At 45.8% G+C, this 25,082-nt stretch overlaps 1 protein-coding gene across 1 annotated transcript in view; it reads right to left on the bottom strand.

The window, feature by feature from the left end:
* The window catches only part of LOC115155594 (integrin beta-5), a 96,169-nt gene that overhangs the window by 6,586 nt on the left and 64,501 nt on the right, over positions 1-25,082 (bottom strand). The window contains exons 11-12 of the mRNA XM_029702336.1: positions 15,281-15,503; positions 1,950-2,050 (exon numbers count right to left, since the gene is read on the bottom strand). Coding sequence (XP_029558196.1) covers positions 1,950-2,050; positions 15,281-15,503 — 324 coding nt within the window. The remainder of the gene's footprint in view (positions 1-1,949; positions 2,051-15,280; positions 15,504-25,082) is intronic.

Below are 25,082 nucleotides of genomic sequence, written 5' to 3'. Positions count from 1 at the left end.
TTTTTTAATTTAAAAAACTGAAATATCATATTTACATAAGTATTCAGACCCTTTACTCAGTACTTTGTTGAAGCACCTTTGGCTACAATTACAGCCTCAAGGCTTCTTGGGTATGACGCGACAAGCTTGGCACACCTGTATGTGGGGAGTTTCTCCCATTCTTCTCTGCAGATCCTCTCAAGCTCTGTCAGGTTGGATGGGGAGCTATTTTCAGGTCTTTCCAGAAATGTTCAATCGGGTTCAAGTCCGGGCTCTGATTGGGCCACTCAAGGACATCCAGAGACTTGTCCTGAAGCCACTCCTGTGTTGTCTTGGCTGTGTGCTTAGGGTCGTAGTCCTGTTGCAAGGTGAACCTTGGCCCCAGTCTGAGGTCCTGAGAGCAGGTTTTCTTCAAGGATCTCTCTGTACTTTGCTCCATTCCTGACTAATATCCCAGTCCCTGAAAAACATTCCCACAGCATGCTGCTGCCACCACCATGCTTCGCTGTAGAGATGGCGCCGGGTTTCCTCCAGACATGTCGTTTAGCATTCAGGCCAAAGAGTTCAATCTTTCATCAGTCCAGAGAATCTTGTTTCTCATGGTCAGAGAGTCCTTTAGGTGCTGTCATGTGCCTTTTACTGAGGAGCGGCTTCAGTCTGGCCACTCTACCATAAAGGCCTAATTGGTAGAGTGCTGCAGATATGGTTGTCCTTCTGGAAGGTTCTCCCATCTCCACAGAGGAACTTTGGAGCTCTGTCAGAGTGACCATCATGTTCTTGGTCACCTCCCTGACCAAGGCCCTTCTCCCCAGTTTGGCCAGGCGACCAGCTCTAGGAAGAGTATTGGTGTTTCCAAACTTCTTCCATTTAAGAAAGGTGGAAGCCACTGTGATCTTGTGGACCTTCAATGCTGCAGAAATGTTTTGGTACCCTTCCCCAGATCTGTGCATCGACACAATCCTTTCTCGGAGCTCTATAGACAATTCCTTCGACCTCATGGCTTGGTTTTTGCTCTGACATGCAGTGTCAACTGTGGGACTATGGATGGGACACTTCCATGAAGTGTTTGCGGTCATTCAACGAGAAAGCGCAGCAACAGCTAGGCCCTACATTTTTTCTCTTGAGATGTAGTGCACCAAACATCTTAGATAGATGTAAAATTGCTCGATTAAGACCCCTGCAAAAACATCAAAATGATTGACAGATTTCTTGATTTATCTTAGATTAATTCTGACTATTATGAAGAAGTGTTACTGGGCACGTTGTTGCTACGGTGGCTCAAGAGGGACAAAGAGTAATATTTTGCCACTTTTTTCTAGTTTTTCAAGCAAAGATCTTTAGAGAGTATGCAAGCACAGACGTTCGCGTCGCCAAGCCGAGTTCTGCTAGAAGCAAACCAAACCTATGTATTCGGACTCCTTTAGGGTGTCATATTTTAAATGGGACTGCGTGTCTTTGAACAAAATGATGGGTTTGGCTGCATGGCTGTTATTATAAGCTGCTATCAGGAGGACAGAACAGAAGATATCTGTCTGCTCTGCCACTACAGACCCAGACTGACACTCGCCAGATAATAACATAATCAGACGCCCACTCGGACTGGAGAGGGTATATTTATTTCAGAAATACATACATGTGACGTGGGGGCTGTATTAGCACAGAGATGGCTAGACACTGTGTGTGTTCATGAGTGTGCCTAACTTTGGTCTGAAGCTACCCTGTCAGAGCAGCTGGGTCATGTCACATTATCTAAAACAGCTGTATGTATGGCATGTTTTGGCGAGGCTGTGCCCAGTAAGAGTAGGGGACAGCTAATAGACAAGGACAAGGGAAGAGGTACAGTATGTAATGCATCGACACAACTGAAAGTGTTGCAGACGCTGACCACAGACGTTGATACTCCTCTCTATGTGTGTCTGCAGGCCAGCTGATGTTAAAGAAAGGAACAAGTCAGTGTGTTGTTTACTCACTAAGCGTTTCCACGGTGATGATCTCATCCTTGCATAGCCGCTGGCAGGTCTGGTTGTCGGACAGTCTTCCAGAGCTGAAAAGCCGGCATTCGATGCATTCCCTGGAGCGGAGAGAGAAAGAGATGGATAGAGAGAGACAGAGAGAGAGAGACTGTGAGCGTGGCATAATGACATACATCATACACGTGTCGTGTTCACAGGAGCACAGAGGTGTGACCCTAAGAGCCTCGGCGTGACCCTGGACAACACCCTGTCGTTCTCCGCTAACATCAAGGCGGTGACCCGATCCTGTAGGTTTATGCTATACAACATTCGCAGAGTACGACCCTGCCTTACACAGGAAGCGGCGCAGGTCCTAATCCAGGCACTTGTCATCTCCCGTCTGGATTACTGCAACTCCCTGTTGGCGGGGCTCCCTGCCTGTGCCATTAAACCCCTACAACTCATCCAGAACGCCGCAGCCCGTCTGGTGTTCAACCTTCCCAAGTTCTCTCACGTCACCCCGCTCCTCCGCACACTCCACTGGCTTCCAGTTGAAGCTCGCATCTGCTACAAGACCATGGTGCTTGCCTACGGAGCTGTGAGGGGAACGGCACCTCCGTACCTTCAGGCTCTGATCAGGCCCTACACCCAAACAAGGGCACTGCGTTCATCCACCTCTGGCCTGCTGGCCCCCCTACCTCTGCGGAAGCACAGTTCCCGCTCAGCCCAGTCAAAACTGTTCGCTGCACTGGCACCCCAATGTTGGAACAAGCTCCCTCACGACGCCAGGACAGCGGAGTCAATCACCACCTTCCGTAGACACCTGAAACCCCACCTCTTTAAGGAATACCTGGGATAGGATATAGTAATCCTTCTAACCCCCCCCCAAAAAGATATAGATGTACTATTGTAAAGTGGTTGTTCCACTGGATATCATAAGGTGAATGCACCAATTTGTAAGTCGCTCTGGATAAGAGCGTCTGCTAAATGACGTAAATGTAAATGTATGTAAATGTGAACAAACTGTGTGTGAACAGGCCTTGAGGTCAAGGTCAGGTTAGGGTCAATGGTCACACACTAAAAGGTCCCCTTTTACCTGTCTTAAATAAGATCCATGTGTGACGATAGGAGCATGTTGTGAGGGTACCCCAGTCCTGACTGATAGCAACAAATTCAAATCAAAGTTTATTGGTCGCGTACACAGATTTGCATATGGTATCCCAGGTGCAGCGAAATGCTTGTGCAGTAATATCTAGCAACAAAATACTAAACAATAAACACATAACACCCCCCAAAAATAAAAACAAATATCATAATGAGCAATGTCAGAAACCGGTATATAAATATACACAGTGGCCACTGTCCTACAGACAGTGAGTCAGGTGGCCGTGGCATGCTATATAAAGCAGGCAGACAGGCATCCAGTTACTGTTGGATTGAACGTAAGAATGGGAAAAATAAGTGACCTAAGTGATCATGGTATGATCGTTGGTGCCAGGCGCGCCTGTTCCAGTATCTCAGAAACGGCCGGCCTCCTGGGCTTTTCACGCATGACAGTGTCTAGGGTTAACCCAGAATGGTGCTACAAACAAAAAATATTCAGACAGCGGCAGTCCTGTGGGTAAAAACAGGCAAGGATGGCAAGGATAGTGCAAGCTAACAGGCAGGCCACAAACAGGTAAATAATGACGCAGTACAACAGCGGTGTGCAGAACGGCATCTTGGTCCTTGTCACGGATGGGCTATTGCCGAATCCTGGTTCCTGTTGCGTCATACTGAAGGCAGAGTCAGGATTTTGCGTAAGCAGTACGAGTTAAGGGCTTGTAAGTAAGCATTTCACTGTTGTATTCGGCGCATGTACAAATAAAATTTGATTTGAGTCCATGGCCCCATTCTGACTGGTGTCAACGGTACAGGCTGCTGGCGGTGGTGGGGGGAATGTTTTCCTGGCACACATTAGGTCTCTTGATACCAATTGAGCAACGTATCTTAACTGACCTAAGACAGGGAATTTTTACTAGGATTAAATGTCAGGAATTGTGAAAATCTGAGTTTAAATGTATTTGGCTAAGGTGTATGTAAACTTCCGACTTCAACTGTGTGTGTGTGTGTGTATATATATATATATATATATATATATATTATAATATATAAATAAAATCACACACACACACACACACACACACACACACACACACACACACACACACACACACACACACACACACACACACACACACAAACACACACACACATATAAATAGGTGTGCAAAGACAGCATGGACAGTATATAGAAAAAATGTGTAGAGCATAGCAGTTATATATGTAGAGCCATGACTAGAATACTGTATATACATATACAGTGTGAAAAACAGTATGTAAACATTTTTTATTTGACCTTTATTTAACTAGGCAAGTCAGTTAAGTACAAATTCTTATTTTCAATGACGGCCTAGGAACAACTGCCTTGTTCAGGGGCAGAACGACAGATGTTTACCTTGTCAGTTCGGGGATTCGATCTTGCAACATTTCGGTTACTAGTCCAACTCTCTACCACTATGCTACCTGCCGCCCCAGTGTTCAATGACACTGTACATAGGGCAGCAGTCTCTAAGGTGCTGGGTAGAGTACCGGGTGGTAGCCGGCTAGAACAGTGATTAAGGATCAGGGCAAGGTACTGGGCGGAGGCCGGCTAGTGGTGACTGTTTAACAGACTGATGGCCTTGAGAGAGAAGTTTTTTCTCAGTCTCTCGGTCCAAGCTTTGAAGCACTTGTACGCCTTCTGGATGGTAGCGTGCCCCTGGTGATGCACTGGACTGACCGCACCACCCTTTGGAGAACCCTGCGGTTGCTGGCGGTGCAGATGCACCATGCTCTCCATGGTGCATCTGTAGACGTTTGTGAGGGTCTTAAGGGCCAAGCCGTACTTCTTCAGTCTCCTGAGGTTGAAGAGGCGCTGTTGAGCCTTCTTCACCACACTGTCTGTGTAAAGGGACCATTTCAGGTTGTCAATGATGTATACGCAGAGGAACTTGAAGCTTTGACCCACTGCGGCCCCTTCGATGTGGATGGGGGTGTGCTCTCTCTACTGTCTCCTGTAGTCCACCATCAGCTCCTTCGTTTTTCTGACGTTGAGGGATTATTTTCCTGGCACCACTCTGCCAGGGCTCTCATATCCTCCCTGTAAGCTGTCTCGTCGTTGTTGGTAATCAAGCCTACCACTGTTGTGACATCTGCAAACTTGATAATTGAGTTGGAGACGTGTTTGGCCAAGCAGTTATGGGTGAACAGGGAGTACAGGAGGGGACTGCGCACACACCCTTGTGGGGCCCCGTGTTGAGTACCTTCACCACTTGGATTCTGCTCGTCAGGAAGTCCAGGACCCAGTTGCACAGGTAGGGGTTCAGACCCAGGGCCCTGAGCTTAGTAATGAGTTTGGAGGGCACTATGGTGTTGAAGGCTGAGGTGTTGTCAATGAACAACATTCTTACATAGGTATTTCTCTTGTTCAGATGGAATAGGGCAGTGTGCAGTGCAATGGCAATTGCGTTGTCCGTGGATCGGTTGAGGGTAATATGCCAATTGTAGTGGGTCTAGGGTGACAGGTAAGGTGGAGGTGATATGGTCCTTAACTTCTCTAGGGTAGGGGACAGTATTTTGACATCTGGATGAAAAGCGTGCCCAAAGTAAACTGCCTGTTACTCAGGCCCAGAAGCTAGGATATGCTAGGATAGAAAACACTCTAGAGTTTCCAAAACTGTTAAAATAATGTCTGTGAGCATAACAGAACTGATATGGCAGGCGAAAACCTGAGAAAAATCCACCCAGGAAGTGGGATTTTATTTATGTTTGTAGTTTTCCATTGACTGCCAATACAGATTCCATTGACTTAGGATTCAAATTGCACTTCCTATGGCTTCCACTAGATGCCAACAGTCTTTAGAAATTGTTTCAGGCTTGTATTCTGAAAAATGAGGGAGCAAGACCACTTTGAATGAGTGGACACTGTAGTGTCCCAGAGGTTTTTCATGCACACGACCGAGAGTGCGCCTTTCTTGTTTTCCTTTTATATTGACGAAGCTTTTGTCCGGTTGAAATATTATTGATTATTATGACTAAAAACAACCTGAGGATTGATTATAAACATCGTTTGACATGTTTCTACGAACTTTACTGATACTTTTCGGATTTTTCGTCTGCCTGTTGTGACTACCTTTGAGCCTGTGGATTACTGAACAAAACGCGCAAACAAAACGGAGGTTTTTGGATATAAAGAGGGACTTTATCGAACAAAACAAACATTTATTGAGTAAATGGGAGTCTTGTGAGTGCAACCATATGAAGATCATCAAAGGTAAGTGATTCATTTTATCGCTATTTCTGACTTGTGTAAGTTCTCTACTTGGCTGGTAACTGTAATGATTGGTCTGCTGGGCGCTGTTCTCAGATAATCGCATGGTATGCTTTCGCCGTAAAGCCTTTTTGAAATCTGACACCGTGGTTGGATTAACAAGAAGTTAATCTTTAAACCGATGTATAACACTTGTATGTTTTATGAATTTTTAGAATGAGTATTTCTGTTTTTGAAAAACGCTAGCGTCCCACACCCCTAGAGAGGTTAACTAGCCTCTCAAAGCACTTCATGGTGATATGATGAGTGCTACGGGGCGATAGTCATTTAGTTAAGTTACCTTCGCTTTCTTGGGTACAGGAACAATGGACAACTTGAAAGTGGGGACAACAGACTGGGATATATAGAGATTGAATATGTCCGTAAACAGTCCAGACAGCTGGTCTGCACATGCTCCGATGACGCAGCCTTGCGAGGGTTAAATGACTTCCTCACGTCGGCCATGGAGAACGAGAGCACACAATCCACGTGTGCATCGGGGACCACGTCGGCGTCTCAAAATTGTTTTCATCGAAGTAGGCGAAGGCTTTCCCTTTATAATACATGACTGTCTGGAGTCCCTGCCACATAGTGGAGTTGCAATTCAACGGCTCAGAAACTTTCTCCCTGTACTGTTGTTTTGCCTCTTTGATTGCCTTACAGAGGTTGTAGCTGGTCTATTTGTACACATTTATGTTCCCGGTCACCTTACCATGGTTAAATGCTGTGGCTTGCGCTTTCAGTTTTGTGTGTGAATGCTGCCATCTATCCACATTTTTTGGTTTGGATAAGTTGCAATCGTCACAGTGGGAACAACATCCTCTATGCACTTCCTGATGAACTCAGTCACAGAGTCAGTGTATATGTTGATACTATTCTCAGAGGCGACCCGGAACATTATTACTATTAAAAAAAAAAAGTACATCTTTTCTTAACTCTATTTTCTTAAAACTGCATTGTTGGTTAAGGGCTGGTAAGTAACCATTTCACGGTAAGGTCTACACCTGTTGTATTCGGCACGTGACAACTACATTCTGATTTGATTTCCCAGTCAAAGTGATCAAAACAATCTTGAAGTATAGATTCTGATTGGTCAGACCAACAAAGTTATTTTTAATTTATTTCACCTTTATTTAACCAGGTATGGTAGTTGAGATCAAGTTCTCATTTACAACTGCGACCTGGCCAAGATAAAGCAAAGCAGTGCGACACAAACAACAACACAGAGTTACACTTGGAATAAACAAACAATAACACAATAGAAAAAGTCTATATACAGTGAGTGCAAATGAGGTAAGATAAGGGAGGTAAGGCAAAAAATAGGCCATAGTGGCGAAATAATTACAATTTAGCAATTAAACACTGGAGTGAGATGTGCAGAAGATGTATGTTCAAGTAGAGATACTGGGGTGCAAAGGAGCAAAAAAAAAATTATATAAAAAAATAACAGTATGGTGATGAGGTAGTTGGATGGGCTATTTACAGATGGGCTATGTACAGGTGCAGTGATCTGTGAGCTGCTCTGACAGCTGGTGCTTAAAGTTAGTGAGGGAGATATGAGTCTCCAGCTTCAGTGATTTTTGCAATTCGTTCCAGTCATTGGCAGCAGAGAACTGGAAGGAAAGGTGGCCAAAGTAGGAGTTGGCTTTGGGGATGACCAGTGAAATATACCTGCTGGAGCGCATACTACGGGTGGGTGCTGTTATGGTGACCAGCGAGCTGAGATAAGGCGGGGCTTTACCTAGCAAAAACTTATAGATGACCTAGAGCCAGTGGGTTTGGCGACGAATATGAAGTGAGGGCCAGCCAACGAGAGCATACAGGTCGCAGTGGTGGGCAGTATATGGGGCTTTGGTGACAAAACGGATGGCACGGTGATAGACTACATCCAATTTGATGAGTAGCATGTTGGAGGCTATTTTGTAAATGACAATCGCCGAAGTCAAGGATCGGCAGGATAGTCAGTTTTACGAGGGTATGTTTGGCAGCATGAGTGAAGGATGCTTTGTTGCGAAATAGGAAGCCGATTCTAGATTTCATTTTGGATTGGAGATGCTTAATGTGAGTCTGGAAGGAGAGTTTACAGTCTAACCAGACACCTAGGTATTTGTAGTTGTCCACATATTCTAAGTCAGAACCGTCCAGAGTAGTGATGCTGGACGGGCGGGCAGGTACGGGCGGGCAGCGATCGATTGAAGAGCATGCATTTAGTTTTACTTGCATTTAAGAGCAGTTGGAGGCCATTGAAGGAGAGTTGTATGGCATTGAAGCTCGTCTGGAGGGTAGTTAACACAGTGTCCAAAGAAGGGCCAGAAGTATACAGAATGGTGTCGTCTGCGTAGAGGTGGATCAGAGAATCACCAGCAGCAAGAGCGACATCATTGATGTATACAGAGAAAAGAGTCGGCCCGAGAATTGAACCCTGTGGCACCCCCATAGAGACTGCCAGAGGTCCGGACAACAGGCCCTCCAATTTGACATACTGAACTCTGTCTGAGAAGTAGTTGGTGAACCAAGTGAGGCAGTCATTTGAGAAACCAAGGCTGTTGAGTCTGCCGTTAAGAATGTGGTGATTGACAGAGTCGAAAGCCTTGGCCAGGTTGATGAATACAGCTGCACAGTATGGTCTCTTATCGATGGCGGTTATGATATCGTTTAGGACCTTGAGCGTGGCTGAGGTGCACCAATGACCAGCTCAGAAACCAGATTGCATAGCGGAGAAGGTACGGTGGGATTCGAAATGGTCGGTGATCTGTTTGTTAACTTGGCTTTCGAAGAGGGGGATGACCGCGGCAGCTTTCCAATCTTTGGGGATCTCAGACGATACGAAAGAGAGGTTGAACAGGCTAGTAATAGGGGTTGCAACAATTTCGGCGGAACATTTTAGAAAGAGAGGATCCAGATTGTCTAGCCCGGCTAATTTGTAGGGGTCCAGATTTTGCAGCTCTTTCAGAACATCAGGTATCTGGATTTGGGTGAGGGAGAAATGGGGGAGGCTTGGGCAAGTTGCTGTGTGGGTGCGCAGTGCTGTTGACCGGGGTAGGGGTAGCCAGGTGGAAAGCATGGCCAGCCGTATAAAAATGCTTATTGAAATTCTCAATTATCGTGGATTTATCTGTGGTGACAGTGTTTCCTAGCCACAGTGCAGTGGGCAGCTGGGAGGAGGTGCTCTTATTCTCCCTGGACTTTACAGTGTCACAGACCTTTGAGTTTGTGCTACTGTTTAAGTCCCCAGCTTCAATAAATGCGGCCTCAGGATATGTGGTTTCTAGTTTGCACATAGTCCAGTTTAGTTCCTTGAAAGCCATAGCGGTGTCTGCTTTGGGGGGAATATACGCACGGCGGTGACGATGACTGAAGAAAATTATCTTGGGTGGTCATGCGGTCTGCTTTTGATGGTGAGATATTCCAGATCGGAAGAAGAAATGGACTTGAGTTCCTATACATTACCACAATCACACCATGAGTTGTTAATCATGAAACAAACCCTTCCGCTCTCTTTTTCGAGGAGAGTTATTTCTTCCTGTCTGCGCGATGGGTGGAGAAATCCGGTGGCTGAATTGATGGGGGCAATGTATCCAGAGAAAGCCATGATTCCATAAAACAGTGTATATTACAGTCCCTGATGTCTCTCTGGAAGGAGATCCTTGCCCTGAGCTTGTCTACTTTATTGTCCAAGGACTGAACATTAGCAAGTAATATACTCGGAAGCGGTGGATGGTATGCATGCCGTCTGAGTCTGACTAGGGCCTCACTCCTTCTACATCTTCTTCGGCATCTGCGTTTTGGTGCCGCTCCCGGGATGAACAGAGTTGCCTCGGGAAGTTCAAACAAAGGATCCAGGTCAGGGAAGTCGAATTTCTGGTGAGTAACCGCCGATCTAATATCCAAAAGTTATTTCTGGCTGTAGATAAAAACGTTCTGAGCAAATAATGTAAGAAATAACACTTGTAGCAGGCTCAAGGGTGTGGGGTTTCCACGTCACCAAGTTCAATAACAAAACATGCACCAGTAGCACAACTAGAATGCAAATGGGGAGTTTATTAGGGATTTTTGTATACTGGGGAAGGGGGAATTCACCAATTACCTCACAGTCCACAAGCCGTTCTCGTTGTCCGTTCCATTCTCCAGGGGTAATCCTAAAACTCGGGTCCTCAGCCAATCCGGTACACAGTCAGACAGTCCAGGTCACAACGGGTAATCACACAGATATTGTTTTCTCTTCTCCCACTCTTCATAACGCATGTTTTTCTCTCCATTCTCTGCCTCTTTGTGCAGGCCGTTTGCTCTTTTATCTCCAAGCACTCCCTGGCTTAATGAACCACAGCCTCTCCTCGTTGGGGTAGGAAGTCCATATAAGGCTTGGGGTTTGAGTCAGCGGGTTGCAAAATATCTCCCCTCAATAACCACTCCCCTCACCTCTCCCTGCCGTCTGCCCCCCCCCCCGTCTTCAGCTCCGACCGGGAGGGAGGGGTGCAGTCCAGCTCCCTAGAGCATCCCTCCTGGAGAGAGCATCGGCATTTCCATGGGCTGCACCTAATCTGTGGACGACAGAGAAAGCAAAGGGCTGTAAGGATAGGAACCAGCGGGTGACCCTGTCCTTATTCCGTGACATCCAAACCAGTGGTGCCTGGTCTGTTACAAGGGTGAAGTGCAGTCCCAATAAGTAATACTTCAGCGTTTCCAGCGCCCACTTTATCGCTAGACATTCTTTCTCCACAGGGGAATATCTTCGTTCCCGTAGCAACAGCTTCTGGCTAATGTACATGACTGGGTGTTCCTCAACACCTTGTAGCTGTGATAGGACGGCTTTCATCCCGGTTTCGGACGCATCGGTCTGTACCACCAGTGGTTTGGAGATGTCCGGGGTCACCAGCACAGGTTCAGAATACAGTGCTCCCTTTAGGTCCTGGAAGGCTTTCTCCGTCTCCTCGGTCCATGTCACCTGGTTGGGCAGACGGCCCTGGTCAAATCTGTCAGGTGGCTGGCTAGGTAGGCAAAGTGGGGAATACATTTCCGGTAGTAACTAGTCAACTTACCAAATGTGCGTACCTGCTTCTTGGTGAGGGGGCGGGGCCAGTCCCAATTCGCCTCCACTTTCTTCACCTGGGGTTTGACACATCCCTTCCCAATTGTGTACCCCAGGTACTCAGCCTCCTGCAGGCCGAGCCGACATTTCTATGGGTTCGCTGTTAGCCCCGCCTCCCGTAAGGCCTGCAGTACCGCGCTCACCTGGTTTCGATGTGTCTCCCACTCGCTCCCATGGACCACAATATCGTCGATATATGCCGCCAAGACGTTTTTTGTTCCCAGGCTTCTTTATCCACGTCCAGCAGTCCTCGGGGTCGTCTCCCATACAGGAGTTCTAAGGGAGAGAATCCTGTTGAAGCTTGGGGCACTTCTCGGATCGAGAACATCAGGTAGGGTAGCAGCTGGTCCCAATTAATTCCATCAGCCTCCATCACCTTCTTTATCATCTGCTTCAGGGTTCGATTAAACCTTTCCACCAACCCATCGGTCTGCGGGCAAAACACTGAGGTGTGCAACTGGGTTATTTTCATTAGCTTGCATAGATCCTTCATGATTCGCGACATGAACGGCGTGCCCTGGTCGGTCAATATCTAGTCGGGGATGCCTACTAGGGAGAACAGGATGACCAACTCACGTGCGATTCCCTTGGTGGCCATGGTGCACAGGGGAATGGCTTCTGGGTACCTGGTGGCATAATCCAGAATCACCAGAATGTATTGGTGCCCTCGGTTGCTCTTTGGTAGAGGTCCCTCCAGGTCCATCGCAATCCTGCTGAAAGGGACTGAAATAATGGGTAGGGGATTTAAGGGACTGCAAAACGTGGGTTTTGGCGCCACCTGCTGGCACTCCGGGCAACTGCAGCAGTATTCTTCCACTGCTCTCTTCACCCCCGGTCAGTAAAACCGTGCCTTGATCCTGTCTAAGGTCTTCTTCACCCCTAGGTGAGCCCCAAGAAGGTGGGAGTGCGCCAAATGCAAGACAGGTGGTACAAAGGGATGGGGCACCAACAACAACTCCATACATTCGTCATTCTTCTTCACGACCTTATATAGCAACTTCTTCTTTATAGAAAAATGGGGGTAGGTAATTTGACTTACCCCTCCACGGGCTTTCCGTCCACCATGGTCACCTGCTGGAGAGCGCTGGCCAAGTAGGGATCCTCCAGTTGGGTCGTGCCAAACCGGCCCGCTAGAGAGGTGGGCTCTGGCGCCACCTCATGGTCAATCGGGAACATGTCTTCCAGACTCGCCACCTCCCCCTCCAGTCTGGCTTCAACAGAATCCCCCTCCGAGAGGGGGTCGGTTGACGCCTGGGGGTCCACTTCCTGGAATCCACACAATCGGGCATCCCTCCTCCTGGTGTCCCTCCCACCTCTCCGCCTTCCTCCTCCCTTCTGGTTCCCTCGGTTCCCCACGTCTCCGGACATACTGGTCCACAATTGGCGGAACATCGGGAAATCCCTCCTGATAAGGACCGGCACAGGCAGGTTTGGGACGACTCCCACTGGTCCTATGTGCTGTCCCTTTGTGGTCTGTAGGTGGAAGAGTGTAGTAGGGTAGTCCTTGGTCTCACCGTGTATGCACATAATGGCCACGGTCCCCGCCAGGTTCGAGGACTGGGCGACATCAGGCCGGACCAGGGTCACCATAATCCCAGAGTCCACAAGTGCCGTGGTGTCCTTTCCATTGGCTCTTACCGGGGTGACAGGGGAAGGACCACTGTCCCTAGGCCAGCATGCCATCAGCAAGCCGCAGGGCCGCCCGTTGGCTACCTCACTGGCTGAAGCCAAAGGCATCGGGACATCACGGTTTGAACAGTTCCAGGCGATGTGTCCCGGCTCGCCACACACATTTCCTGCTGTCCAGGTTCAGGAAGGGGTGTCGTCTCGGGGAGCTGACTGTGGGTGTCCCCCTATCCTTGGCCGGGGTTCCGGTGTGGTCCTCCTCCCTTTTTCGCTCCTTTGGGCGAGTGGAGGGTCCACCTTCCATGGCTGTCCTCTGCGCAGGACCTCCAAAGCCACCTGTTGTCCTTACACCAGTTCCACCAGCTGATCTGCGCCCTGCACGTTAGCTTGGCTGGCTAACTTTTTAACTTCGAACAGAAGAGAGTGTATAAATTGATCTATGCCCATTTTCTCAATGGGTGTGAGCGTCAGGGGTTCAGCAGTTAGCCAGCTCTTGGCCAGACTAATAAGATCAAGCATTTGCAATCGGGGGGGGGGACGCTGTAGGATCATACGCCAATTATGGAATCTTTTTGACCTGCTAATCAGGGTGTAACCATACCGGCGCAGGATTTCCTTTTTCAGCACCTCGTAATGCGTCACATGGTCAACCGACAGATCCTGATAGGTCTTTTGTGCCATGCCTGACAGGAAGGGTGCTAGCAGGCTGGCCCATTGCTCATGGGGCCATTTCTCCCTAGCCAACGTCCTGTCGAAGGCTTTGAGGTAAGCCTCGATGTCATCAGCCTCTGTCAGCTTCAGTATAAACCTACTGGGTTTGGGACAAGAGACTTCTTCGCCTGCCGCTATGCTGGCCTGGGCGGCTGTCAGTTGACTCAGTTCAGCTCGCAGGAGAGCAGTCTGCTGACGCTGTTCCTCCAGCAGCTCCCGATGCATAGCCTGTTGTGCTATGTTCACCTCCACCAGCTGTTTCACCAATGCTTCCATTGTGCTCCATTTCTGTTTAGTTATTGAGCTTGGTTTGCTTTGCCCGCATTCTCCACCATATGTAGCAGGCTCAAGGGTGTGGGGTTTCCACATCACCAAGTTCAATAACCAAACACGCACAGGGAGCACAACTAGAATGCAAATGGGGAATTTATTAGGGATTTTTGTATACTGGGGAAGAAGGGGGAATTCACCAATTACCTCACAGTCCACAAGCCATTCTCGTTGTCTGTTCCATTCACCAGGGGTAATCCTAAAACGTGGGTCCTCAGCCAATCCAGTTCAGTAAACAAGAGGGGTAATCAGACAGTCCAGGTCACAACGGATAATCACACAGGTATTGTTCTCTCTTCTCCCACTCTTCATAACGCACGTTTTTCTCTCCATTCCCTGCCCCTTCGTACAGGCCGCTTCCTCCTTTATCCCCAAGCTCTCCCTGGCTTAATGAACCACAGCCTCTCCTCGTTGAGGCAGGAAGTCCATATAAGGCTTAGGGGTGGAGCCAGCAGGCGGCAAGATATCTCCCCTCAATAACCACTCCCCTCACCTCTCGCTGCCGTCTGCCACACACTGAACAATAAATAAATAAATGCTAAGTCGGCTAGGAGCTAGAAACAGGGCGACCGTGTCTGTTGGAGCCATCATCCCCGGGATAGCCTGCTTATACACACGGAGCCTGATACAGGAGGAGTTTGGGTCAGAACCGTTAGTTTCTTTGGGGGTCACCAATGGAAAGGGATCTTAACATATTTTTTATGTGTCGTCTTACAGAACAAATTTAGAACTAATCTAGTGTGAGTTATATCCGTCTTAAATCCTATTTGTATCTTAATGCATGGTCATCGATGATATGGGTCCTATCATGATGAGTCAAATATCACCATCAGGTGCACATTAGAAACCCCTGGACACTTAGGGCATGGCTGACCCTGCTCTTCCTTTCGCCCTCTCTTCTTGCCCCATATCTCTCTCCCTCCCTCTCTCCGCCCCGTATCTCTCCCTCCTCCTCTCTCTCTTCTTGCCCCATATCTCTTCCTCCCCCTCTCTCTCCTTCCCTCTCTTCTTGCCCCATATGTCTCCCTTCCCTCGCTCTCCTCCCCTCTCTTCTTGCCCCGTATCTCTCCCTCCCTCCCTCTCCTTCCCTCTTCTTGCCTCGTATCTCTCCCTCCATCTCTCTGCCCCTCCCCTTCTCTCCCTTCTCTCTCTACCCCTCTCCACTGCGCCTCTCCCTTCCCTCTCTCCCTCCCTGTCCCATACCTCTTGGTGCCACAGGCATCAGGGCAGGTGGGGCATTTCTCGCAGGTGTCCCCGAAGGCCCCTGGTTCAGTGCACTGGCAGCGCCCACACGCACAGCTGCCCCGCCCGCTGCAGATCTGCCCGTCATCAGTCACACAGGATGAGGTGTCAGTGGAACAGTTACAGTTGTCCCCGATGTAGCCCGCATGGCACTTACACTCTCCACAGTGGCACTCTCCGTGACCTGAGGAAGAGAGGACAGATGAGGAAGATTGTGAGGACAGTTCTTCAAACAGAGTTTCAAATGGTATAAAAACAAGTCAATATGTTAGCGCCAATTAGCTTTACACAAGAAAACAAAAAACACAGATAAAATCATTTCTGAGACAAAGTGATTTGAAAAAAATACACATCCACGTTCACATTGCTATAATAGGCCATTATCTAGCGAGGAATGATTTCCAAACATTAACAAAGCATTTATAGACAATACAGCCAATCACACACACTTCATCATCTGTTATTGATCACAAAATCTGTGAAAAGCTGTTTTCTGGACAGAAATGTGTCTCCAGTGATGAACAACTAGACTGGATCACAGTTATTTCAGTCGGGGGAGATCTTGGGCATCTAATGCCGGCAACAAGCCATGAAACACTAACAGTCTTTAAAAGGCCCAGTGGAGTCCAAATGCATTTTTTCCCGTTTTATATCATATTGTACAACAGCTGATGAAACTAACACTGTTAAAGTGTGAAAACATTTGATCAATGCTATTTCCTGACATTGTAGTTGCTGGTTGAAAATACAATCTACATAGGACCATCTAATCAGCAGGTTTGCATGGACGGGAGTTTCGGCTTTCCATGGTGACATTACCATGCGTAAATTGGGTAAAAGACCAATAAAAAAAGAGAGTTCCAAACCTCTCTGCCAAAAACAGCAAGTTTTCAGTTTTCCCCTCCACACTCAGAACACTCCCTGACAGTCCTAGCAAAATTCTTCCTTGAGAAAGTTTTTTGCCAATTTGAATGGAACTCAATCACAGTAAGGTACTTAATTGTTACCCAGAAATGATTTGATATTGATATAAAAATGGCTGCATTGGGCCTTTAACGGAACAAACATTATCGACATCGGGAGCTAGGGACCAGAGGTCAACCAAGAGGCAGCCCAAGGGTGTGATGTCACAGTGGAAATAATCCCTGTTCAAACACTGACTTGTTTTAGTAGCGGCCCTGTGTCAGTCAGTGTGTGTGTATGTGTGTGTGTGTGAGATGGGAAGGCTGGATTCTTCAGACAAGAACAGCTGTAATTAAGTCCTAACTGCTGTGCTTCAACGCTGACTTTAAGCCAGTTGTTCCCACAAGGCCCCACAACGAGAGCATTCATATTAGGCAGTTGAAAAAAGCAAAAGACAACCAGCACAGAAGCAAAGAGATGGCAAGCCTCAATGTTACACAATTAGTCTACATCTGATGACCAAAGGCCTTGCAATTAAAAAAACAAAAAACTATCAACTTGGCAAATCTGAAATAAAGCAACTTAAAAAAGGCCCTGTTTGGGACAGAGGCACTAGCCTGGGGGGTTAGTCTGACCAGGAAGTCTAACAGCACTGCTGTTGAACTGAGCCCCACCACACCACAGCTGGTAGCTGGAGGTTACTGTCTGAGGTGGGAGTCTACTGCTGTAGGAGAGTACAGGAGGTTGAACTGATCTGCTCCAGGATCTGTTCCTACAGATCTCAACCCTGTTCAACCCTGTGAGCTCTAGTAAAAAGCAGGCTGTCTTCTTTATGGAACAGAGTGACCTCAAAGGTTCTTTATAATCTCCACCTGCAATACTCATCTATTTAGACCTGGGAAGTAAGGGGACACTTGGACATAGGCCTCAATTGCGTGAGACAGAACTTTCTCAGGCCCTTTCTAACAGAGAAAAAGCCAAGTCTGATCTTCCAAGAAAGCTCTCCTAATGCAATCCATGTGTTTTAGCCTAGTTCTCCCTGTCCTCTAATAGCAGGATAATTCCACTGAGATTAGGTATTAGAAGAGCCTTACCTCATTTGGCTTATAATAAACTTTACAGACGGGAAAACAGGGGGCAAACTAACCAGTCTGAACATTACAGCAGAACAACAGCACTGCACTGCTAGCATACAGAGTGGTGCCTCATCTATAGAACACCTATTAGGGTTATTTTGTTAAAGTTGTTCTAGAATCTATAGAAGGATTCCATTCTGTTGTGCTTTGGTAGAGATGTATGCAGACTGACAGACAGGGCCCAGAGAATGTAGGCCGCCTAACTAATTTAATTTGTGCTGTCTATTGGAGTAGGATACTTTGTTTTAAGGGCATACATCTCAATCGTGGGTAATGAGTTCCAGCTTGAAGTGCCCCTCGGAAATATGTGCCTAAAAGCAATAAAAAGACAAAGCCTAAAATTCGCTTTTCAAAATGAAAGAGGACAGTCGGTAAAGCCCTTTCAATTTGATCATAAACATATACAGTGCCTTCAGAAAGTATTCATACCCCTTGACTTATTCCATATTTGATGTGTTACAGCCTGAATTCAAAATGGATAAAATAATTTTTTTCTTACCCATCTCCACACAATACCCCATAATGACAAAGTGAAAACATGTTTTTAGAAATTGGAGCAAATGTATTGAAAATGAAACACACCTTTGGCAGCGATTACAGCTGTGAGTCTTTCTGGGTAAGTCTTCAAGAAATTTCCACAACTGCATTGTGCAAAATTTTCCCATTATTCTTGTCAAAATTCTTCAAGCTCTGTCAAATTAGTTGTTGATCATTGTTAGACAACCATATTCAGGTCTGGCCACAGATTTTCAAGTAGATTTAAGTCAAAACTGTAACTCAGCTACTCGAGAACATTCACTGACTTCTTGGTAAGCAACTCCAGTGTAGATGTGGCCTTTTGTTTAAGGTTATTGTCCTGCTGAAAGGTGAATTAATCTCCCAGTATCTGGTGGACAGCAGACAACCGGGCTTTCCTCTAGGATTTTTCCTGTGCTTAGTTTCATTTTGTTTGTTTTTTTTATCCTGAAAAACTCCCCAGTTCTTAACGATTAAAAGCATACCCATAACTTGATGCAGCCACCACTATGCTTCAAAATTACTCAGTAATGTGTTGTATTGGATTTGCCCCAAACATAACACTTTGTATTCAGGACAAAAAGTGAATTGCTTTGCAACATTTTTTACAGTATTACCTTAGTGCCTTGTTGCAAACAGACCGAATGTTTTGAAATATTTGTATTCTGTATAGGCTTCCTTCTTTTCACTCTGTCAATTAGGTTAGTATTGCGGAGTAACTACAATGTTGTTGATCCATCCTCAGTTTTCTCCTATCACAGCCAATAAACTCTGTAACTGTTTTAAAGTCACCATTGGCCTCATGGTGAAATCCCTGATCGGTTTTATTCCTCTCCGGCAACTGAGTAAGAAAGGACGCCTGTATCTTTGTAGTGACTGGGTGTATTGATACGCCATCCAAAGTGTAATTAATAACTTCACCATGCTCAAAGGGATATTCAATGTCTGCTTAGTTGACTGATTTACCCATTTAACAATAGGTACCCTTCTTTGCGAGGCATTGGAAAACCTCCCTGATCTTTGTGGTTGAATATGTGTTTGAAAATCACTACTCAACTGAGGGACTTTACAGATAATTGTGTGGGGTGCAGAGATAAGGTAGTAATTTAAAAATCATGTTAAACACTATTATTGCACACAGAGCGAATGTAACTTAAGTGACTTGTTAAGCACATTTTTACTCCTGAATGTATTTAGGCTTGCCATAACAAAGGGGTTGAATACATAAGACATTTCAGCTTTACATTTTTAATGAATTTGTTATATAAAAAAACAACAACATAATTCCACTTTGAAATTAATTATTATTGTATGTAAACCAGTGACACAGAATCTCAATTTAGTCCATTTTAAATTCAGGCTGTAACACAACAATATGGAAAAAGTCAAGGGGGGTGAATAATTTCTGAAGCTACTGTATGATGTGTGTAAGAAGTTTCTAGTAAGTAGAACTTGCTTTTCTTTATTCATATTTGCCCCAAATTGCCCTGGGTGAGTAGTAACTGAAGACATTTACACCAGGGCCTGTTTAAAGGGCGTGTACTGTTGTTAATAAGGACCATATTTTAAGAGGTGGAATAGTTGAGTCTGGTCAAATTAAATTGTTCCTATGGTTTACGGTCACATCGCCGCGCTCAATGACTGTTGGTCACTGGTGGTGGCCAGTAGCAGAACCATGATGGGTGTGTGTGTTTTTGTTCTACTATCCTTGTGGGTACCAAGTCCTCACAAGGATAGTAAAACATGGAACATTTTCCCGGTCCCACGTGAAAAAATTATATTTTGGGCTCAGGGGTTAGGTTTAGGTTTAGGGTTACAGTTAGTATTAAGGTTGGGGTTAGGGTTAGAGGTTAAAGTTAGGTTTGGAGTTAGGGTTAGGTATAGTTTCAGGGTTAGGGGTTTGGGGTTAAGGTTAGGCTTACGGTTGATTGGGGTAATGGTTAGGTTAAGGGTTAGATTTAGATTTAGGATTAGGGAAAATAGGATTTTGGATGGGAATCAATTATTTGGTTCCCACAAGGATAGCAATACAAAACTGTATGTGTGTGTGTGTGTGCACAATCATGAGGTATTGGTGCCTCCTGAGTCTGGTGGCTGAGGCCTGGGAACATGTCCTTAGGAGAGAGCACTGCACCTCTGGAAAGTTCATAGGTAGAGACTGAATCTCCCTTTATAGTGCACTACTTTTGACCTGGACCCAGGTCTATGGTAGAAACGTAGTGCACTTTAAAGGGAATAGTGTACCATTTAGGACACAGACAGATTACAGTAGATTAATCTTGGAGGTAATGCTCACTTGACTGTCTACCTGGCACACTGCTGTCTCAATGTTACGGCTTCTACGGTAAGAGGCAAGTCCTGACGCGCTGCCATCACAGATGTTTCTTCCATCGCTCTCTGCTCTGCTGCTCATTATTACATGTGTGTGTGTGGTTCCCAGACGTCTAGATGAGGATCAGTAGAGCTGGTTTAATGCTGTGTAATCCTGTATTTAATGCCCCAGTCAGGGATATCAAGTACTTCATCTGATAGCATCAGGATCTTTGATACCATTTGAGGACTTCCTTGAGGACTTCAGCACTGGTTGACTCATGCTCACAGACTAACTCTTGTTCCTTTGTGACCATTTACTGTACATCATAGGACCAGCTAGCTACAGAATGTAGATAGAGAGGAACATTTATCATCTACCTCACAATGTACTTGGGTACTGTAGGTAGAGTACCAGTCCCTTTATTTTGACTATTTTCTACATTGTAGAATAATAGTGAAGACATCAAAACTATAAAATCACACATATGGAATCATGTAGTAAGCAAAAAAGTGTTACACTACTCAAAGTATATTTTATATTTGAGATTCTTCAAAGTAGCCAGCCACCCTTTGCCAAAAGTGTGCAAAGCTGTCAACAAGGCATTCTCCCAACCAGCTTCACGAGGTAGTCACCTGGAATGCATTTCAATTAACAGGTGTGCCTTGTTAAAAGTTAATTTGTGGAATTTTTATCCTTCTTAATGCGTTTGAGCCAATCAGTTGTGTTGTGACAAGGTAGGGGTGGTATACAGAAGATAGCCCCATTTGATAAAAGACCAAGTATTTTACCAAATGGCAAGAACAGTTCAAATATGCAAAGATAAATGACAGTCCATCATTACTTTAAGACATGAAGGTCAGTCAACCTGGAAAATGTCAAAAACTTTTAACGATTCTTCAAGTGCAGTCGCAAAAACCATCAAGCGCTATGATGAAACTGGCTCTCATGAGGGCCGCCACAGGAAAGGAAGGGCCAGAGTTACCTGTGCTGGAGAGGATAAGTTCATTAGAGTAACCAGCCTCAGAAATTGCAGCCAAATAAATGCTTTACAGAGTTCAAGTTTTATTTATTTTATTTACCTTTATTTAACCAGGTAGGCAAGTTGATAACAAGTTCCCATTTACAATTGCGACCTGGCCAAGATAAAGCAAGCAGTTTGACACATACAACAACACAGAGTTACACATGGAGTAAAACAAACATACAGTCAATAATATAGTAGAAAAATAAGTCTATACACAAAGTCAGCAAATGAGGTGAGATAAGGGAGGTAAAGGCAAAAAAGGCCATGCTGGCGAAGTAAATACAATATAGCAAGTAAAACACTGGAATGGTAGATTTGCAGTGGAAGATAGTGCAAAGTAGAAATAGAAATAATGGGGTGCAAAGGAGCAAAATAAATAAATGAATAAATAAATAAATACAGTAGGGGAAGAGGTAGTTGTTTGGGCTAAATTATAGATGGGCTATGTACATGTGCAGTAATCTGTGAGCTGCTCTGACAGCTGGTGCTTAAAGCTAGTGAGGGAGATAAGTGTTTCCAGTTTTAGAGATTTTTGGAGTTCGTTCCAGTCATTGGCAGCAGAGAACTGGAAGGAGAGGCGGCCAAAGGAGGAATTGGCTTTGGGGATGACTAGAGAGATATACCTGCTGGAGCGCGTGCTACAGGTGGGTGCTGCTATGGTGACCAGCGAGCTGAGATAAGGGGGAACTTTACCTAGCAGGGTCTTGTAGATGACCTAGAGCCAGTGGGTTTGGCGACGAGTATGAAGCGAGGGCCAGCCATAAAGGGGCGTACAGGTCGCAGTGGTGGGTAGTATATGGGGCTTTGGTGACAAAACGGATGGCACTGTGATAGACTGCATTCAATTTATTGAGTAGGGTATTGGAGGCTATTTTGTAAATGACATCGCCGAAGTCGAATCTGTAGGATGGTCAGTTTTACGAGGGTATGTTTGGCAGCATGAGTGAAGGATGCTTTGTTGCGAAATAGGAAGCCAATTCTAGATTTAACTTTGGACTGGAGATGTTTGATGTGAGTCTGGAAGGAGAGTTTACAGTCTAACCAGACACCTAGGTATTTGTAGTTGTCCACATATTCTAAGTCAAAACCGTCCAGAGTAATGATGCTGGACGGGCGAGCAGGTGCAGGCAGCGATCGGTTTAAGAGCATGCATTTCATTTTAAGAGCAGTTGGAGGCCACGGAAGGAGAGTTGTATGGCATTGAAGCTCGTCTGGAGGGTAGTTAACAGTGTTCAAAGAAGGGCCAGAAGTATACAGAATGGTGCCGTCTGCGTAGAGGTGGATCAGAGAATCACCAGCAGCAAGAGCGACATCATTGATGTATACAGAGAAAAGAGTCGGCCCAAGAATTGAACCCTGTGGCACCCCAATAGAGACTGCCAGAGGCCCGGACAACAGGCCCTCCGATTTAACATACTAAACTCTATCAGAGAAGTTGTTGGTAAACCAGGCGAGGCAATCATTTGAGAAACCAAGGCTGTTGAGTCTGCCGATGAGGATGTGGTGATTGACAGAGTCAAAAGCCTTGGCCAGGTCAATGAATACGGCTGCACAGTATTGTTTCTTATCGATGGCGGTTAAGATATCGTTTAGGACCTTGAGCATGGCTGAGGTGCACCCATGACCAGCTCTGAAACCAGATTGCATAGCGGAGAAGGTGCGGTGGGATTTGAAATGGTCGGTAATCTGTTTGTTGACTTGGCTTTCGAAGACTTTAGAGAGGCAGGGTAGGATAGATATAGGTCTGTAGCAGTTTGGGTCAAGAGTGTCCCCCCCTTTGAAGAGGGGGATGACTGCAGCTGCTTTCCAATCTTTGGGTATCTCAGATGACACAAAAGAGAGGTTGAACAGGCTAGTAATAGGGGTTGCAACAATTTCGGCAGATCATTTTAGAAAGAAAGGGTCCAGATTGTCTAGCCCGGCTGATTTGTAGGGGTCCAGATTTTGCAGCTCTTTCAGAACATCAGCTGACTGGATTTGGGAGAAGGAGAAATGGGGAAGGCTTGGGCGAGTTGCTGTGGGGGTGCAGTGCTGTTGACCAGGGTAGGGGTAGCCAGGTGGAAAGCATGGCCAGCCGTAGAAAAATGCTTATTGAAATTCTCAATTATAGTGGATTTATCGGTGGTGACAGAGTTTCCTATCCTCAGTGCAGTGGGCAGCTGGGAGGAGGAGCTATTATTCTCCAAGGACTTTACAGTGTCCCAGAACTATTTTGAGTTTGTGTTGCAGGAAGCAAATATTTGCTTGAAAAAGCTAGCCTTGGCTTTTCTAACTGCCTGTGTATATTGGTTTCTAACTTCCCTGAAAAGTTGCATATCACGGGGGCTGTTCGATGCTAATGCAGAACGCCACAGGATGTTTTTGTGTTGGTTAAGGGCAGTCAGGTCTGGAGAGAACCAAGGGCTATACCTGTTCCTGGTTCTACATTTCTTGAATGGGGCATGCTTATTTAAGATGGTGAGGAAGGCATTTTTTTTAAATAACCAGGCATCCACTACTGAAGAGATGAGGTCAATATCCTTCCAGGATACCCGGGCCAGGTCGATTAGAAACGCCTGCTCGCTGAAGTGTTTCAGGGAGCGTTTGACAGTGATGAGTGGAGGTCGTTTGACTGCTGACCCATTGCGGATGCAGGCAATGAGGCAGTGATCGCTGAGATCTTGGTTGAAAACAGCAGAGGTGTATTTAGAGGGCAAGTTGGTTAGCATGATATCTATGACAGTAACAGACACATCTCAACATCAACTGTTCAGAGGAGACTGCGTAAATCAGGTCTTCATGGTCGAATTGCTGCAAAGAAACCACTACTAAAGGACACCAATAAGAAGAAGAGACTTGCTTGGGCCAAGAAACACGAGCAATGGACATTAGACGGGTAGAAATCTGCCCTTTGGTCTGATGAGTCCAAATTTGAGATTTTTGGTTCCAACTGCCATGTCTTTGTGAGACGCAGAGTACGTGAACGGATGATCTCTGCATATGTGGTTCCCACTGTGAAGCATGGAGGAGGTGGAGCGATGGTGCTTTGCTGGTGACACTGTCTGTGATTTATTTTGAATTCAAGGCACACTTAACCAGCATGGCTACCACAGCATTCTGCAGCTATACGCCATCCCATCTGGTTTGTGCTTAGTGGGACTATCATTTGTTTTTCAACAGGACAATGACCCAACACACCTCCAGGATGTGTAAGGGCTATTTGACCAAGGAGAGTGATGGAGTGCTGCATCAGATGACCTGGCCTCCACAATCATCCGACCTCAACCCAATTGAGATGGTTTAGGATGAGTTGGACCGCAGAGTTAAGAAAATGCAGCCATCAGGTTTTCAGCATATGTGGGAACTGAAGACTTCTGGGAAAGCATTCCAGGTGAAGCTGGTTGAGAGAACGCCAGGAGTGTGCAAAGCTGTCATCAAGGAAAAGGGTGGCTACTTTGAAAAATCTAAAATCTAAATATATATTTTTTTGTTTAACACTTTTTTGGTTACTACATGATTCCATATGTATTATTTCATAGTTTTGATGTCTTCACTATTATTCTACACTGTAGAAAATAGTACAAATAAAGAAAAACCCTTGAATGAGTAGGTGTATTCAAACTTTTGACTAGTACTGTATATTATTTTGTTGATAGACACATGTAACATAAATGGTATGGTAGTGTTTGTCAACAGACTGTGGGATGTGACCACTAACAAGGAACTTTTCTTTTTCTGTCACTGATAATTTTGACAAATCACGATTTCATAGGTGTTCGCACCTTTACTAGGCTTGGACGGTTTCCAGATTGTCATACCTTCATACCGACCTTGTGCCATCCTGGGATATTCGGTAATACCGGCACTCAAATCAAGGGCCAATATTTTCAA

This window comes from Salmo trutta, chromosome 20, assembly GCF_901001165.1.
Source record: "Salmo trutta chromosome 20, fSalTru1.1, whole genome shotgun sequence".
NCBI lineage: Eukaryota > Metazoa > Chordata > Actinopteri > Salmoniformes > Salmonidae > Salmo > Salmo trutta.
This window is presented reverse-complemented; position numbering and strand designations above follow the sequence as displayed.